Source organism: Gavialis gangeticus, unplaced genomic scaffold (assembly GCF_001723915.1).
Source record: "Gavialis gangeticus isolate Ggan-Ray unplaced genomic scaffold, GavGan_comp1, whole genome shotgun sequence".
NCBI classification, from domain to species: Eukaryota; Metazoa; Chordata; order Crocodylia; family Gavialidae; genus Gavialis; species Gavialis gangeticus.
Window position 1 is genome coordinate 14,277,286 of NW_017729029.1, and position 18,765 is coordinate 14,296,050.

The 18,765-nt window shown below is 38.0% G+C and overlaps 1 protein-coding gene across 1 annotated transcript in view; it reads left to right on the forward strand.

The window, feature by feature from the left end:
- Positions 1 to 211: 211 nt before the first annotated feature.
- The window catches only part of PHF6 (PHD finger protein 6), a 31,614-nt gene continuing 13,060 nt past the window's right edge, over positions 212 to 18,765 (forward strand). Inside the window, exons 1-5 of the mRNA XM_019521294.1 lie at positions 212 to 325; positions 6,054 to 6,231; positions 6,444 to 6,545; positions 10,177 to 10,310; positions 10,599 to 10,642. Of these exons, the coding sequence (XP_019376839.1) occupies positions 6,094 to 6,231; positions 6,444 to 6,545; positions 10,177 to 10,310; positions 10,599 to 10,642 (418 nt within the window). The 5' untranslated portion in view covers positions 212 to 325; positions 6,054 to 6,093. The remainder of the gene's footprint in view (positions 326 to 6,053; positions 6,232 to 6,443; positions 6,546 to 10,176; positions 10,311 to 10,598; positions 10,643 to 18,765) is intronic.

Consider the following 18,765-nt stretch of genomic DNA (forward strand, 5'->3'; position numbering starts at 1 on the left):
CCAAAAAAGGGCGGGGAAACTGCGCATGCCCCAGCGCTGCCCCTACTTCCCCAAGACATCCTTCGACGCATGCGCCAGCCAGCTGCGCATGCGCAAATTCATCCCACTCCCAACCCCCGCGTCCAAAGGCCCGGCTGGCACGTGTGCGCGTGTGCAGAAGCGTCAGCCTCAGCCAATCAAGAGCCGCCCGTGACGTTGCGACGTGCGTGCGTCTGTGCGTGCGTGCGTGCGCTCGGCGGCGGCGGCGCAGCGTCCCCTGCCCCGAATGAAAGGGAAGGTCCCAGGCAGCGAGCGGCGGTGAGCGGCGGCGGCGGCTTCCCCTCGGGTGAGTGCGCGGGGTGCCCTGTCCGGCCGGGCTGAAGGAGCCGCCTCCCTCAAAGCTACCCCCCCGCCTCGTCTGTTCGCGGGTGGTGGGGGCCTTTCGGCCGGGGGGGCGGGGTAGGTGCACCTTCCTTTGCGATGGGGTGTTCCTCAGTGGGGTGCGGGTTCGTAACCCGCCCCAGGGGCTGGGCACCCACGCTGGGTTGGCCGTGCCCCCCACCGAGAGTCTCGAGTCAAATGCGTGGGTCAGCCGGTTCCGAAAATATATGAACACGTCTGCACGCCCGCCCACCTGTGAATACCCCAAATGGGTCGCCGTTCTGGGAACGGATCCATAAGTGTGCGCAGGTATTGATATAGACATGGGTACGTGCATAGAGGTATAGACACGTACAGATATTTATATCTACTTATATCTATGTATCTCTGTATGTAAATAAATAGATCTAGAGCTACGTACATAGAGAGAGACATGTACAGATACATACACGTTCAAAAAGTCAGAAAATTTGGGTGGGAAGGACTCCCAGGAGGTCCTGTCTAGTGCAGCCCCCTGCTCAAAGCAGGACCAGCCCCAACTACATCCACGGCTTTGTCTGGCTGGGTTTCCATTACCTCCGAGGATGGAGATCCCACCACCTCCCTGGGTAACTTGTTCCAGCGCTTTACTAGCCTCCTCATGAAACAGTTTTGCCTAATATCCAACCTCAACTTCCTTCGCTGCAGCTTGAGCCCGTTGCTCCTGGTTGTGTGTGTGTCTGTACACCCCCCCCCCTTATGCTGTATGCACATTCCTAGAAAACAGCACGTATCTCGAATTCACATAAGGGGAGCCCACTTTACAGTATAACAAATATGTTCCAAGACCTCGACTGTCCTGACCCCCAGACTCATTTCTACCACTTTTACAAGACGGTTTTGCTACTTGCCAACAGTAGACAGTACACGCACGCAGGGGGTGTGGGTAAGTGTTTAGCTGCTGTGAAGAGAGGGTGGTGATGGACCAGGGAGATAAGCTAGCGGGATGCTTAGAAGCCATAATGGGGGTGGCAACTACAGAAACATGTGTCACAGGCAATGGGCGAGGAGCACAGATCCACACAGGAGACTATATTTTGGTGTATATCACTCCCACAGTGCACTGCAGAAAGCAGGTGACTGTGGCACCCAGCACACCGATCGCATAAGAGTGAATTTACCTCACATGTAACCAGTTTTTGTTATAAAAAGTGTCATCAAATAAAAGCAAATTTGCACATACAGAACCTGTGTAAGGTGAGGGAAGCCTGTATAAGCACATATACACGTACATATGGATAGATAGAGATACAACTATGGATACACATGGATAGACACACACACGCACATACACATATGTACATGTGCATGTGTATTTGTCTGAATATTTCGTATTGCTTTTTGTGTCAGAGTATCCAAAAAGCACTTTGCTACCAAGTCTCCTATAATAAAAACTTCTGCGCTCATGTTTCCATTGGCTTTTCCCAGACATCTCAACATAACGTAAGTGTTATGTTGCCCGGGACCTTCCCTTTGACATTGTCATAAGTGTTAAAAAATAAACGTTCAGAATAATCCTTTATTTACAAGGGTGCTGCTACACATGCAAAGTGGGTTTACAGTAAACTTGATTTTGGAAAGTCTAGCGTATAAACTGTAAGCCTGTATTCTGTATAAGAAATGGCAAGCTGAGGCCTGATGCTGGTAAGCAAATGAGGTATAAGGGGAAGCTCTTGAACTTCTCTTAGCAGTGGTGTAAGTGGCAGCCTGGTTACTTTCCCTTCTTTAGTGCTGAATAATGTCTGTAAAGAGCCTTCCTTCCCCTTTGCCCGTGAGAGAGTGAGCTCGCACATTCCCCACGCGGTTCGAATCTGCCCTTGAGCACTGTGCTGCATGCAACTTTTGTTAAAATCAAGACGTTAAGGCAAGCATAACCGTGAATATCTTAACATGCATTAAGGAAACTCTTTTTATGAACAACACAATGGTGATAATTATAAAAGGAATTTTCTTCTGTAACTGAGAATCTTTTATGAGCTGTTTCACTTTGTGAGATTTTTAGTCTGGAGTTAGGCACTCCTTTAGATAGGAGTGATGCTGATAATGCTTCTTATATCTTGATGGAGCATTATCAGTACATCTGGGTAAAATGCATCTGTGTTTTATAATCTAGGTTGCTAGCACACGTAAAGATAATGCATAATGTCTGCCATCAAGGTTTCTGTGATATACCTTTGTTTTTAGAGTTTATTACCTAGCAATAGGACTTGTTTCTTTCAAATTTGGAAAGTAAGGTAGCAATTCAAGAATGTGTAGCCTCCCCCCCGCCCTTTTAAAAATCTGTTTAATAGCTCTAAAAGGGGTGGGAAGAATATTTAACTGCTTTTGAATTGAGCCTGTTTTGTGTGTTCACATGAAGACTGGGTTGATGCTGAGGTAGTAATTTGATTAGCCGCTCTTAAACTATTTCCAACAAAAAATATAAATGTCAAAATTTCGCTTTCAGGATTCTGTATCTGTAACATGGGTAGGAAAGTGATTGTTTTAAAAAATGTAAATTAACACAAAAACAAAGGTTTCTGGCAAAGCAATTAGAAATACCTCTTTTGTGTAAGATTTTATTAGAAATTTGAAACCCTGGATGGGCTGTGCTGTGAATTTATGTCCCAAAAGAGTTTATACTATGAAAAATGTACTATTATACATAAGGGATGAGCAAGTTTTAAGTTAATATCAGCATTACAGATAAAATGGTTGTGTAGTGGTTTCTGAAACAAATACTTTACAGCTTGCTAAAGAAACTAAATAACGTTAACACGTAGGTAAACTTAAGACACAAAAACAAAGAGCTCAGATCTATAAATAGCACTTTTGGGTTTCCTTTAAAAAGGCTGGAGGAATACATCTCACGCTGATAAAAACGCATGTTACTTTTCTGATGTATACTTTTGCTTTTTTGCTGTGCTTGCAGGTTAAAAATATTCAGAAGTGTCAGATTGTTCTTAATTGAATAATCATGGCAAAATGCATTTTTTGCCAGTGAGTTGAATCTCTTTAGTGTTATGTCAACAGAGGCCTGAAAAAATAAGAATGTTATCCACAATTTTTCATTTTAGTTTTAGGGGTATTTTTATTTTTAAACTAATGGTATACAGTTACTTCAGAATATGAGATCATATATACAATAGTACTCATCCTGATACAACAAATGCCCTGTCCAGCTGAAGGCCAACTGCCTCCAGTCACCTAGGAAAAAGGTAAATATTTTGTAATCTTGTTTCCTGGAAGTTATTGCACATATCATTTAATAATTTAAAAATAAAATAAGCAGCCATTTTAAACTCCCATGGTTGTTATGAATTATTCAATTTTTTTCAAAATTTTAGTTTGCCAGTCAGACTAATCTTAAAGGAAATTCTCTTGCTAGAAAAGCTAAGCCTGTTTGGCACACTTAAAAACACATTTTCTCTCTGGTTATGGGTGTAAGAATCTTATTTAAACCAGCAGGTTTTGTGCAGGCATATTCACGGGCAGAATTTGATTTTGAATTTCTGAGTTGAGAGTGGTCATTTTTGCTACAAAAGAATTAATTACTGAATCAGAAAAAAGAAAAGCACAAAAGTGAAGTGAGAGAAAATCCAAAATAAAAACATGTAGCCTTATACATAGGTATATATTTGATGTAATGTTATTTCTGTCAAACAAAAGGTTTTTTTTTTCATTTTTAATTTTGCTACACTACTGCCAACTCATTATCACATGTTTTTGAAAGTGACCCAAGAAAAAAAATCTTTTTATGATATAATTTCCCACCATTCTTCTGCTGTCCTTCTAAATGAGATCTGGCAAGTAGGAAGGTTTTTAAAGAATTCTAACATTTGTCTTTTCCTCCTTCACAAGTCAGCCCTTTTTGCTCTTTTGGAATGAAGTTATCTTATTTTGGTTTCTCTTTAGAAGACTATGACAAGTATTTTTTTAATTTAATGCATAAGGACTCTCTATTGCCACTGCAAAAGGGTGTGACTCATTTATCCAGATTGGTACATTTTTTGTGCAAATCAGTAAGATCTAGAATCTTATTACTCTTATTGTGAGTATGCGTCACTAACTTAGTAAACTGTAGTTGGAAACAGAATTAAATGAAACTGTTGAAAAGAACAAGTAATAGGTACAGGATCTGTGTTCTCCTTTCCATTGATCTTATGTGAAATATGACATGCCAAATACATGCAGGCTTTTTAAGTTGCAACAAAGACAATTTGTGGTGATAATACTAAAATGAGAACTACAATGCATCTTTTTGGCAACATTGTTTTTTTCAGGCAGATGTGTACAAAGTTAGCACTATTCTTCAATTTGATGTTAAAATATGGAGGGGTGTTAGGAAGCAGAAGGCTTAGGACACTCATAAGCACGAGTTGGGTTATGCAGATTTCACCAAGAAGTTGCAGCTATTGCAGCTCAATCCAGCTGTTTTGCATCTTTTGTTTGCAAAAGACTGCAGTGAGCAGAAGTTCTGAAGAGTATGGTAGTCTTCCTAATATAAAAAGCAGTCTAGAAGAGAAGAAGGCTGAGAAGGCTGTATTTGTTGCGCTTGTGACTAAAATAATTCTAAGATCCAGATTTTAGGAGTTGAAAGGCAATAACCAAATATGCTATTTAGAGACTCTGAGTACCATGTTTGTATTACATTGCGTTTGTTGGAGGCATAAACATAAATGGCCCCTTAACATGGGGCCCAAAAAGCATGCACCCATGGGTGTTTGGTATTTTCAACCTTGACCTTGCAAAACGATGCAAATGGGACAATTCCTTTGCAAAGCCTCACTGAATTTGATCCATTCATGTGAATCTAATTCCTAGATTAGAACCTTTGTGGTATTATATTTAAAATGTTATCTATAAAGCATAAAAAGTGTATGAATTATGGCATGAATTAAGTTGCTTTCCTTGGGATAAGAAAAGCTGTTTTCATGCAGATATTAAAAACTAGTATAAGATTGCTAAGAACAACCATGGATCTCAGATGTTTCCTTTATAGTATATTAGTCATGAAGATTCAATTCTAAAATTTTATTCATAACTGTTCAACCAGCCACAGTTTATCTGTGTAATGCCTAACATGGTAATATTTTATCTTCTTATCTCAGAAGGACATTTACTCATCTTCAGCATTACAAATATGAACATTTTAAATTCAAAACCTGTTAGCTATTACAGATGCTAGCCCTGTGTGGTGTATGTGGGTTTTTCTTCCCCTTTCTCTTTTTGTTACCTCCAGAGGAGTTTGTAGATTGGATTTTATTGTATGCCAAGTTAGGGCTCTCAACACTATGCTTCTGGAATAAATAAAAAGAAGAAATGGGATGGGAGATGCAGTGAGACAATATTGCATGAGTATTTCCCCCAGAGCTCTAATGATTGTTGTACTTTGTATTTTCATTTATTCTCTTCCCTTTCCTCGCAAAGCCTTTTAATTAGTCTGATTTTTCTAACTTCTTGCTTTCAGGACTATTACATGGCTTGCTGTCATGTTTCTCATAAACACTCAGAGCACTACTGCACCTGCAGAATGCCTGCTTGCTTAGATATTCTAGTTCTGTGTACGCAGTTAAGTTTTTCTGGTGTTTTATGCAAAGTAACTTAAACAAGTACAGCTTCAATTGTTTTACGCTTGAAATTTATATCACTGTTGCACCTTTTCTTTTTCGTAGCATTTGTGAGGATTGAATTGGCATAGGCCATTTTAAAATCATGACAAGCTCAGTTGGACAGAAAAAAGTGTCTTCAAGACAACGCAAGTGTGGTTTTTGTAAGTCTAATAAAGATAATGAATGTGGACAATTATTGATGTCAGAAAACCAGAAGGTGGCAGCACATCATAAATGTATGGTAAGTACCCCATAGGAAAAAAGGCAGTCAACTATTAGTGTAAGTCATATAGACTTAACCCAATAACTAAATCATGTCAGCTTACTTTAGTGTTGGTGTAAATCAGTATCACTGTTGACTTTTATTGTAATATTGTGCCTTTTACCCATGTAATGGTATTTCATATTATTGTAAACCTTAACAATTAAGTTTTGTTTTTATATAACTTGTAGCTGTTTTCATCTGCATTGGTATCTTCACACTCTGATAATGAGAGTCTTGGTGGCTTTTCTATTGAAGATGTTCAAAAGGAAATAAAAAGAGGCATGAAACTGGTAAGTCTATACCTTTGCATCTTGGAAGTGGGAAAGTGGTTTTTTTTAGTATCTATGAAGCTCATCAGGAAGTAATGATACCATTGGCTTTTTAAAAATTTAAGTAAATAAACTTTTCCCTTTTTCTGTTAGCACAAAGATAGTGAGTAGGTATCCACCATATGGAAGGAATTACTGTATTAGATAAAAATGGTCACATAGTTTATTTAAAAAAAAAAGACTAATTATGCTCAATGGAAGCGTGATCGTGCTCTGTTGAAATGAAATCAAATCCAAAATGTCAAATAACTAATAGTGGGGAAACTGTTTAAAGTATATATAAACATAGTAATCAGTCAGTTGACTTTACTTTCAATTTATCTGTTCCCACACTGATCTAAACAGATTATTTAGGGGATGCTAGGTTAATTTTGGAATTACTCAAATGCAAATGTTACTGTTTTTACTATCACTTTCCTTTTATCATGAGTATTTAGCATAGTTTTTCTAAGCAAGTTTACAATCTCCTAGACAAATTAAGCCTCTTGTTCCTTTTAATGGGCAGCAAGCAATGAAAAATCAGCATTTTTTAAATTTATATTTTCTAATCCAGTAGTTTCTACTTAATATTTTCTGACAGATTTCACAATGAAAGCCACATTCCAGGGAGCTGTGCAAGTGTAACGCTGCTCCTTTACCAGCATTTGGTTTCACTGCCAAAATCTGACTTAACTGCCAAAACGCTCTAGTGCTTCCATTTTTAATGATTTAATAGAGCTTTGTGGATGCAGATTCATTATGAGATGCACATATACAAAACTAGTGTCATATTTGCCAAACTCCATGGGATTGCACAATAAGAATTGTTGGGGGTTTTGTGTTTTTGGTTTTGTTTTGTTTTTGGTTTTGTTTTTTGGTTTATTTTGCAAGGCAATAATTAGTTTGAGGCTTTCCATAGTTTTAGTTTAAGTGCTGGTTATAATTTTTTTCTTTCCTATTTGGGAAATTGAATTTGCAAATAATTACTAACAACTGATACAGTATAAATAATACAGTCCATGCATTGAATTATTTCAATTTAGCTTGGTGGAAAAAGTTATCTACACAGTAACCTCATTTGGAGGCTGAACTGGCACATTCTGACATCTTTTTGCCTTTGCATCATTACTAAGCACTCTACTACTTCACCTGGAAATCTTATCCTGTAAGGGGGGCTTTTGTTTAATCTGATACGATGAATCTACTGAGATGCAACAATTGGAGACTATGAGTGTGGTTGGAGATTAGCTACTTATAAAGGAAACACTAACATACAGATAGACCAGCAAGAAACTTTTTTGATAGTTAAGTGTTTTTAAATGCTCTTAGGAGATTTGTGTGTGTGGGATTTGGGAGGATATGTTCTTTTGAATCTTTTTGTGTTAAGAGGGCAGATTATTAAAGTTTACTAGCTGTAGAGAACAGGCTTTTCAACTAGGCACAGGTTTTATACAACATTTTAAATATTTTTTCCTGATAGGTTTGGATGGCTACTGTTTTCATATATTTTGCGCTTAGCATATGCTTTCCAGTCTAGCTTGTATCTTTTTTAAAGGATGCACTAATAAGCTCTGTATGGTGTTTCAAATCTAGTAGTTGTATTGACAGTGGTTATAGCCTGTCTGTTGACAGTCACGTTGTATGTAGTCATTTTCTTTTGGTGGATATTATTTAGTGAATATGTATTGAGGACTAGATCTGCAAATTAAAGCAACAATGGCCAAAATGCAGTGTGTTTCTGGCAACAGATGTCTAGCTGAGAAGAGCTGATGAGTTGAACCATGACAACAGACCAGTAATGCCAGCTTGTTCTTCAGTCCTAGGAAATGCATTGCAGTGAGAGTGTTGGTGCTTTTATAAGTCGTGAATAAAGTGGTGGCAACATTTAATTGGTACTGCTGTCCTTTGTTGCCCCCCACCAAATTTCTGTATTCTTCAGGAGCCCTGTGGGTCAGATCTGACCTGCAGGGTTGGGGGGCTGAGCACTTCTGGTCTAGAAAATCAATCAGATAACAGGGGCCTGTTGAATAGTAGGAGCCACTCCATTGAATCTCAGATTTGATGTTAAAATAGAACACACTATATAATTAAGTCCATATAAAGATTTTTCCAGTCAGCTATTTCACTAGAGACTTCACGGTTTATACAGAAGTAAATTGTGCTTCTAACCTACCAAAATATTTAAAGAATTAAAATAGAGGATAAAAGGAAACTGATGGATATAATTTAACCTTAAAATAAACTTGGTAAAATCATTTTCAAGATGTTTTGGAAACTTGATCTACACAGGGTTGGGTAAACACCTACAGTAGATTTAAAAACTAATTAAGAGTAAGGAAACAACACGAGTTCTCCGTTTTTAGAGAAGGGGCTACTGGATGAAAGTAGGCTCAGTCCTTTTGTTATTCAGTTAATTCTGCTAAGAATTTGTGAAGAGCAAAGTAAATTTCAAGGAAAAGGGTTTACAAAAATCTGCTTGGAATTGATTTAAGTTAGTTGAGACTAAAATGAATTCTGAGAATCTTACTAAGCTCTCGAGAGTTATGTAGCAGGATAGATGGGTAACTTTATTCAGTACAGACATGTGGGGAATAATTTCAGCCTCTCCTACATACTGATGGGTTCTGAATTAATTATAACCTTGCAGAGAAAACGTAGATACAAACACTCAACTCAAAAAAGAGACTCATTAGAAATCGTCAGAAAGCTAGTTAAGCTTTTGGACAGTATGAAGAGGCTGGAAAATAATATGGAAAATATTAATACCATTTTATCAAATTATTTCCTCTCTCCAACATACAGCGTGGAAAAGGACAATTAAAAGTTTAGAAAGATGATAAGTAATATCTCCCAAATGAGAAATGCTTATGAAGTCTGGTGTGCCTGTTTTTGGAAGAGGGAAAAATAAATCAGTAGTTTTCTGTTTAGCCCTTTCTGTAATATAAAAACAAACAAGAAGAGGTACTGATACAAATACAGAAATACATTCCTTTTATGTAGCATGCAGTTCATTAAATTCATGAAATCTGATAGAGGTAACTTACTATAAAAAGAACTAGTTATAGGGGGAAGGAAGGTGGGGAGAAAAGAAAAGCAGCTGCATTTAACTAAGGTATAATTGCAAGCACTCAGTCATTCTGCTTCAGGCAATAAGCTGATTGCCAGCCAAAGTCAGGAAGGAAGTAGTTTCTTTTCCCTCTTGTTTCCATGGTGTAGCCCACACCTGACCAGGTGCAGTCTGAGATTTAGCTGCTTTCTGACCATTTTGGAGGCCCGACATTTAAGTGAACAATTAAGTCTTTCCCACTATGCCACTTTTTATTCAGCTAAAGGTTATTGAATTATTTTTTCAACTTGATTAATAAATGTGATAGTATCAAATGATTATCATGCTGTTGTATTTTATAATCGTGTCACATTTTTGTTCCTTTTAAAATTAATCAAAATGACACTTCATGGCAAGAATTGGGTATGACTAGATACTTTGCATTCAGTAACTCCATCTGTTTTATAGGAAGGGGAGTTGTTGTATGCCAGCTGACTGTTTTCAGAGCCAAAAGTTTTAAGCAAATGCTAACATGAATTCTTTCCCCCCCCCCTCTTTCTACCATAGATGTGTTCTTTATGCCATTGTCCAGGAGCAACCATTGGCTGTGATGTGAAAACATGTCACAAGACATATCACTACTACTGTGCATTGCATGATAGAGCTCAGATAAGAGAGAAACCCTCACAAGGCATTTACATGTAACTACCACTTATTTATCATGCGTCTTCTATAGTTGCATTTCACCCTCTTTGTAAAAATGCCATTAGACTCTAAACATTATGAGTATTACAAAAAATGTTTTAAGGGTGCCTATGGTGTTTAATTTATTACAGCATTAGCTGAGTGCACCTTTTAACTGCACAATTATTGGGGGGTGGGGGTGGTATTTTAAAATACAATGAAATGTGCCACTATTTAATTTAAAGATGAACAAATGAGTTAGGAGTCACGGCTTATTTGACAATTTTCAACTGTTTTGTTTATAGGATTCTATGCCGAAAACACAAGAAAGCTACACACAACTCTGAAGGTAAAGCTATTCATTATAAACTGTTCCTACTCTAGATAGGTATTTTGGTTAAACTGTAACTTTTTCTGGAAAGTATAAATGGTTTCACTAAATTAGAACTAGGTTTAGAGGTGTTTTCTGAAACGGAATTTAGAATCTAAACACGTAGAATATTTGGGTATTGCATAAAGTCACTGAAAGAGAGCCAACAGGAAGAAAACTCTTCTGGGATATTTTTGAGTTCTGATTTTCCATGAAAACAAAGGGTATGTGGAAGTAATGTTCCCGCTTTAGCAAAAGACATTTATTTCTAGGAGGAAGCTAATTTTTGTGTGCAGTTAAGTGTTCCACATCTTAAATTTGTTAATTCCATCAAGCAGTAGCTCTATAATCTTTCATTTGTAACAAAATCTTGTAGAAAGATGATGTCTCTTTTGACATGTTATACACAAGGTAATTTTCTTGTTATGATAAATACTCCAAATAGCCTTGTCATATGTTAGAAGAGAAATTTAGTATTACCTGTAAACAGCTATGGTAGATTAACCTCAGATTTACTTTGTATGTTTTTTTCTGACCAAGTTGATTTAAAAAAAAAAATTGTCATGGGCATGCACTCAGGCAAGCTTCCTTCCGTAAGTGGGGGAAGAGTATTGAAATGTGAGTTGTTGGGCAGCGTGTTAATAATAACATGTTATTAGGTCTCGTAATACTGAAAAATCAGTTATGCGGCACTTCAGGATTTGTTTCCATTTTTTGGTTGTATCTGATTTTGGTAAGTAAGAAGAAATGGGTTTAACTTTGAATCTGTTCAAGTGAAACAGTGAAGAAATGGATGATCTCTTTTAATGAAGACTGAGATTGATTATAATAATTCATAATGCAGTTTCTGCCAAATGCATTTTGTTCATCTAACCAATCCATATGATTTGTGCTATGTCTAATAAAAATTACATTAATGATACGGATTATATTTTAAATCTTCCAAATCTTTTTATGTTTAATTCAAACTCCATGCTAAAACTGGATTTTTAGCTTGTCCAGTTATACCTGTATATCATTCTGTATCTCATTTTATATATATATAAATAACAGTAATGAAACATGGCTGCAGTGTCTCATGGAAGGATAGTGAGGTCTAAGAGAGTCTCCTAAGTAAATAGTTATCTGAGACAATACGTTACTTGTATTCACCATGGGCTTAGTTATTGACAGCCACTGGAAAATAATCTTTCTGATTCTGTAAGAGGCTTAAAGCTCCTTCCTGGCCGCTTGCTCCTTCCTGGACTTCATTGCAGGATCAAGACCTTTTTTTTTTAATTTGAGAGCGTGAAAGAGGTGTTACTGCCTATTATGGCATGTCCTAGCCTCTAGCATGAAGGGCTGTTAGTTTTAGTAGGGCCGTATCTGTTGGAAAGGCCATGGAGAAATTACTCCAAATGTGCAGCAACTCTTCTTTTAAGTATTAATAATGACTGTACATTTTAAAACACTGAAGTTGTGTCAGCTGGCGAGACTAATAGACTGAAAAAATGCACCTAAATGGCACAGCTACCTGAGTTGCATAGGGCAAAAAGCCCTACAGTGCCTACTTGGCAATTTCATTTTCCACTCCATTCAGTTTAAAATATTAGTTTTGTTTGTAATAGACTTTTGCTGAGGGCTTAAGCCAATACTTGTGCCATAACATGTTCTCTTTCTACCAGGGGCACAAGCTTAGATATCAGAAGACTCGGGCCTCTGGGGACCTTGTGCTATATTGACAGAGCAGTATTACTGTTTAACCACATTACCACTTTTGTGTGGTAGCAAGGGTCCCATTGTGGTAGGACTTCAACAGCTGGTTTGCACATGCACTTAGTCTCTGGAGAAATGCCTATGTTGAAGCGGCAACATTTGAAAATGCTACAAGATCCTTACATCTTGGGACATGTGCTGTGTCTTTAAAGCAGAAAAATGTCAGGTAGACATCGGGGCTCTAAGAGGAGGCTTAGAACATTTTCCTTTGTTAATTACTATTTAAATATGGGAAATGTGCTTAGAACTAAAACAGGCATAAGCTTGAGCTTGTTACCAAAAAGCAAAGCACAATGAGAAGCTTGGAAGAGGGTGTTTTTGTATATTTTATTGGCTTGTTTCTGATGGAAAAAGTGAGTATCCAAGAGGGACATGAGTGTGGAGAAGGGTGGTGGCTTGGCACACTAGAAAAGACATGTGGAGAAGAATAAACAAATTAGACTGAACTACCAGATGCTACTTCAATTGCTTTTTCTTTATTATTTTATTTTCATGAATCCCCACTCTCTGTTGTTTGCATACTAGAATAGTGAAGGCTAATCTGTGGTCACATGCCTCAGCCATTATACACACTGGTACTTAAGCTGTCAGTCCTGTGTGAAGAAAGTGGACCAACCTGCTCTGGATTGCTGTTTATCCCTGACCAGTTTGGAGCAGTATGGTCTTGTACACAATTCTCTGTACCCTACTCTTAAGTGCAGTAGCTCACATATTTTTGTTTTAGTGCTTTGATAGTATCTGGCTGAAAATTAATTTTTTTCAGAATTAATAGTTTCTCATTTGTTTTGATCATGTCATAGCCATAATCATAGGGATCTAAAGTTTCTGAACAAAGCTGTCACAATGTCCAAGACTACTATTTATTTATTCATTCTTCCTTCATTCTCTAGAAAATGGGTAGTTTCTGAATGTCTTGTTAAAACGTGTCTGTAATTCTGATCTAGGAATTCTGGTATAGGCCAAAAGGAAAAGTTATTCCTTTTTACTGAGAGAGAGATGCTGCTCAAGGACTTAATTTAATGACAAAATTGCAGAGCTAAAATTCTGTTTAACCTAGTGAAAATGCATCCCTTAACCAAGTGGGGCTCATAGTAGAGGGTGATATCTTTTCCTAGACCAACAAGATTTTTGCAAAAATAATTCTTTAATTGCAAGCTATTGGGCACAGACACCCTTCGTCAGGCATTGGAGAAAAGATTGTAAAATCCTCCTGGGTAGAAATGAAAGTTCATATTTCATAGGATTTCACAGAGGAGTCAAAAGATGGAAAACTTGCTCCTCTGGGAAGACCGTTCTTAGCTGATAGGTACATCTCAGTTCTCCTGAGGCTTTGTGGTGATGCAGATTACCTTGAGCAAAGGCAGGCTACAGGTGGTCAAAAGTGCTTTCTGCTTGGGAAATGATGAAGATTTCATTAAAAATAATTGGCTAAAATTTGATATCTTCCATGTGTCAGATATCCAGGTTGTAGCTGTATTGGTCTAGAGGGAAAAGCAATTGGGGCTTGTCGTAAAGGTGATTATCTTTTATTAGACCAACAAGATTTTTGCAAAAAAATTTTAGCTGTTTTTTTTAAATGAAAACATCATTTCCCAAGCAGGAAGCAGTTTTGACCACCTGTAACCTGCCTTTGCTCAAGGTAATTTGCATCACCACAAAGCCTCACGAGAGATCTAAGACACACCTATCAGCTAAGAACGGTCTGCCCAGAGGAGTGAGTTTTCCATCTTTTGACACCTCTGTGAAATCCTATGAAATACGAACTTTCATTTCTACCCAGGAAGACTTTTACAATTTTCACTCTTAACCAAAGTTTTCTGGAAGCCCAAGACAGGCAAGAATTCGTTAGACCACATGCTTCCGTATTCACTAAGACAAATAAATACCTGAGTAATGCAGGTTCTCATTTCTTTAATGGCTGGAAGAAGTTGCTGAAGTTCTATCTGTTTATTGTTGAATGTAATATGTTTCAGTTGGAGCACAAGAAACCACGCTTGTTAATTCTCTGTTTCAACTGATCATTGGCTGCCTTTCATATTTCTTTGTAGTCTAGCTTTCATATACATGGGAGCTTTAGAGTAGTCGATAGTCTTTTGGTTTCATTAAGTAATCCTGATCAGACCTAAGTGGTGTACATAACATGTGCCTCTGGTAATATAACAAACTGGAGGGTTAATGAGTTATAGCACAGGCATACAGACTAAGCTGGAGTCATGTTCTCCTTCTCAGAGAGCCTAGAAATAGTGAAAGGTGAGGCACTTATGATTTGTTCTATGTTGCAGTTTTCAATTAATTTGGTAGATGACGGTTCAGAGAAGTAGATTGAGAGGTCCTCAAAACAGCCTTTCTCCCTGGAAATCTGTGTGAACTCTCTGAGTTGTCATCACCCACCATAATCTAGAAGTTGCTGTTACTTTCACTGTGTGTTTGACTTCGTTTGACCAGGGCATTTCAGTACCTGAATGGCTATTTTCCTGACAGACTCTCATTTACATTCTGGGAAGTGTGTGGCCATGTTTCCATCATGTACCTCTTAGGTACAGTTTTTTGTATGGTATTGTTAAAAGAGTTTATTTAGTGTCTTCTGTTTGAGGATCCCAAAGTGTTTTACAAGTATTGACAAATCAGAACTCTCGACGTTCATGCTAGCTGGGTAACATGCACATTTTACAGTTGGAGAAACAAAGGAACCAGAGTTGGTGACTTTTTAAGGTCACTCAGTAATTCAGTATCTAAGCCAGGAACAGAAACAAAATTGCAGTTACCAATATGTGCTTTTCCCATTGGGCAGTTTGGGGGTCTTCAATACTCGGACCTTTATTATCTCAGCAGATGAGTTGTTACCAGTATTCTGCTTCTCCACAGTTCATTGTGAACCAGCAGTCTGACCTTTGCGGCAGCAGAGACTGACAAGGTTGCCCCTTGCCTGATGTTCTCTGCCATTGTGGCAGCCTGCTTCTACAGCCAATTAAAAGTTTCAGAGCAGTTGGCTTCAATGGTATTTAGAGCATCAGCTCTTTGTATTTGACTCTCATTCTGTTTACTGATGCAGCAGATTCACAGGCATTGTTGCCACCCACTCTTCCAAAAATACCTGGTCTTGCAAGAAATTTTAACAAGACTGCTCCAGTGCACACGGGTTCTGTACTATAATCCCTTCCAGCCCGAAGCTCAGTGAAAGTCAGGCTTTAAGTACCTGGTTGTGAGTATCCTCCAGAATAAGAGCTTTTAGTGATTTCATTTTCCTTTCTATACCAACACCAGGACTTTCGGACTAGAGAATTTCTTGCCACCCTGTTGGGTTGGTAGACTCATTGTGTACGTGGTTATTTTGCACCCAGACGTGTCCTAGCATGGTTTAGATTTTAAGAGTGTTCAGGACCCAAGTCAAAACCATAGCCTCTGCATGCTAAGCACTATGGAAAATCTTTGTTACAGAGTCTAAATGGAGTTGAACTCTTTCAAAAATCTGATGTTCTGCCTTTGAAAGGGTGGTAAGCTATGATTTTTTACATGTTCATTTATTGAAAATAATTGATGGCCAAAAGATGACTTGTATCATTAAGTTCTGCATAAAGTGTTGTCAGAGCTTCTGTAGACCTATAATATAGCTGATAAGAGAGAGTTCAAGGTAATCTAGGTCAGGAATGTGGTACTTCTGCATTTTAGTCTTCTGTTACATCTGCTACATAGTAATAAAATGGACAGTAATGAAGGTGGAGGCAGACTATGTATGTCGTTAATGTTTGGAACAGATGCCTGGAAGTTGTGGGGTCAGAAAATGAAGTGTATGACAATACCATTTAGTTGTATCTAAAGCTTGCAGGGAATTTTGTGGAAATGATCTTTCCACAAATGGAAATCAGAGTATTCCTTTATTCAGTGTGGTTTTTATCTTCCTCGTCAAATCAAACATGAAATCCATAATCTTGTGTTATTCAGTGAGTTAAGCAAGGGTAATATTTCTCCAGAAAAAAATTCAGAGGCAGCACACTATGTACCAAAGCAATTTCTTCATTCCAAGCTCTGCACAAACCAGATGCTAGCAGGAACAACATCCAAAACATATTGGCATCTGATTCAGATGATGTTCTGGTTAGTCTTGGGGTAGAATTTTTGCCTTAGAGGAATTTCTTGCTACAGCCATTTTTTCTGTTACATTAGGAATGGAGTACACCTTTCACAGCATTGCTTTGTCTTCTATGCTGCTGCAATTAGAAGCCAAAGTATCAACCTAAGTCTAAGTCAAGTCTTGTGCCTTTCAGGTTTTATTGGAGAAAAGTTGCAAATTCCTATGAGATGTCTTAGAACTTTCTTGATTTTTAATATTCAGGATAATACAACTATAAACCAGTGTCCTCAACGTTTTTAGACTTGAGGTCCCCCTCAGTACCAGTTCTTAGTTTTCATCTGTTTTTTGACAACAGAAAAAAGAATAGAGCAATTACTTCTGTTGCAAAAAATTCAGAAAGACCACAACAGGTTAGAATGTTTTGGATCCTGTGGATTCCTATTTAAAATCTGAAGCATGAAGCACTGAAGCATGTTTGCACACCTGGCAGCGCTGACACTGCATGGCACCCTTCAGCATCCTTGAGGGGATCTCAAGGGACCTCAGGGGGCTATGGCACCCTGATTGGAAACCACTGCTGTAAACATTCCTCCATATGTCTTAGTTTTGTGACTGTAGAGTCACTCTAATCTAGAAATCGAAACAAACGTCTTTAGAATAGTTGTTTAACCCAGTGGTTTCCAACTTTTTAGACTGTGGACCAGCAAACCACAGACCGGAAGTGACTGTGGACTGGCAAACTGCGGACCAGCATACTGCAGATTGGAAGTGACTGGCATACTGTGGACCGGCAGCCGACCCTTTTTTATACTGAGTTTATACTGAGTATAAAAAAGGGTCGGCTGCCGGTCCACAGTATGCCGGTCACTTCTAGACCGGCAGCCAGCCCTTTGCGGCCCAGTACCAGGCCAGAGCCTGGGGGTTGAGACCATTTGGTTTAACCCACTGATGGGCTAGAAGTTTTATTTAAAAAAAAAAAAAAAATTCCTTATGGAAAATGTCTTTTAGGTAACTAAGGGGTGGGGAAAGGCATGTCTTAGTTTGAAGTTCAAATCTTTTATTGTGTTCCTAGTGGATGTTGTCTAGTTCTCCCCATTTAAACCTATGATAGTTTATAGTACTTGAGTCTGTTCCACAATGCTTAAATTCTAATCTGCTTCCTACCTAAACAGTATCTTATCCATAGAAATATCCCATTGTCTTACTTGTGTGTAGAGGATTTGACTAGTTATTATATAAGTTCTGCCATTATATTTTGAATATCAGATAGCCTAGATCTGTTTGTCTTCTTAATCTAGACCAGTAATTCATTTGAAAAAGAACTCAGATTTATCCAACAGCATTTAGTTATTCTCTATGACTTGTGTGCCTGTCTTTGTTTGTGGCATGTTATATGGTTTCCTTGACATTTCAGGTATTGTGCTTTTGAAGCTGTGCATGAGGGTTTGAAGTGATTTTCTGGAATCCTTAACAAATAGTTGCCTGCAAGCTCAGGGATGTGGACTTGATGGCTTAGGAGGCCCGTTCCAGTCCTCTGTTCCTGTGTGCCCATTTGCTTTCTAAATGTATCATTAATGCAGCCATAGAAAAAGTCCAGATGCTTCCTACTGTAGGTGCTCTACACTTGAAAAGATAGTAGCTCAGCTCAGTAGTATGTCAATGTAACCCTTTGCCCTTAAATCTCTCTTTATACATGGGAAATATTTGTAGTATTCCTGTAACTCAGACTTTCTCCATTATCAAACATTTCTTAAAAGTAACTTGGGTAGTTTGATATGTAATTGTATATCACTACTGCTGCCTCATGAGTTGTGCATCTATCTCATTCAGGTGTTTGTTTTCCACTCTTATATGCCAATGACTAATGTATCCTCATTTGCCGTTATGGATGCATTCACATTCTCATTGTCAAATGCAGGTGAAAAGAAACTATTTACCTTTTCTGGCATTTCATTTTCTGTAAAAATAATTATATTGCCATGTTGTAATTTATTGTTCAGTCCTCTAGTATCTTAAAGGTTATCTTACCTAAATATCCTTAGCTACCTCTCTGCTTCTGTGTTTGTTTTCTTTTTTGAAGCTATTCCTTAAATCTGTCCTCTTTCTTAAAATTCAAACATTGCCAGTTTTGCTCTGGATAATTTTTAGAGCTTTTCTATTACTTGTTGTGACCTACTGGATTGTACAAACTAAAGCAGATGCTTGCTTTTAGATGTACATACTACTACCTTCACAATGCCTAACCTTTTGGCACCTTATAGCTACAGCATCTCTC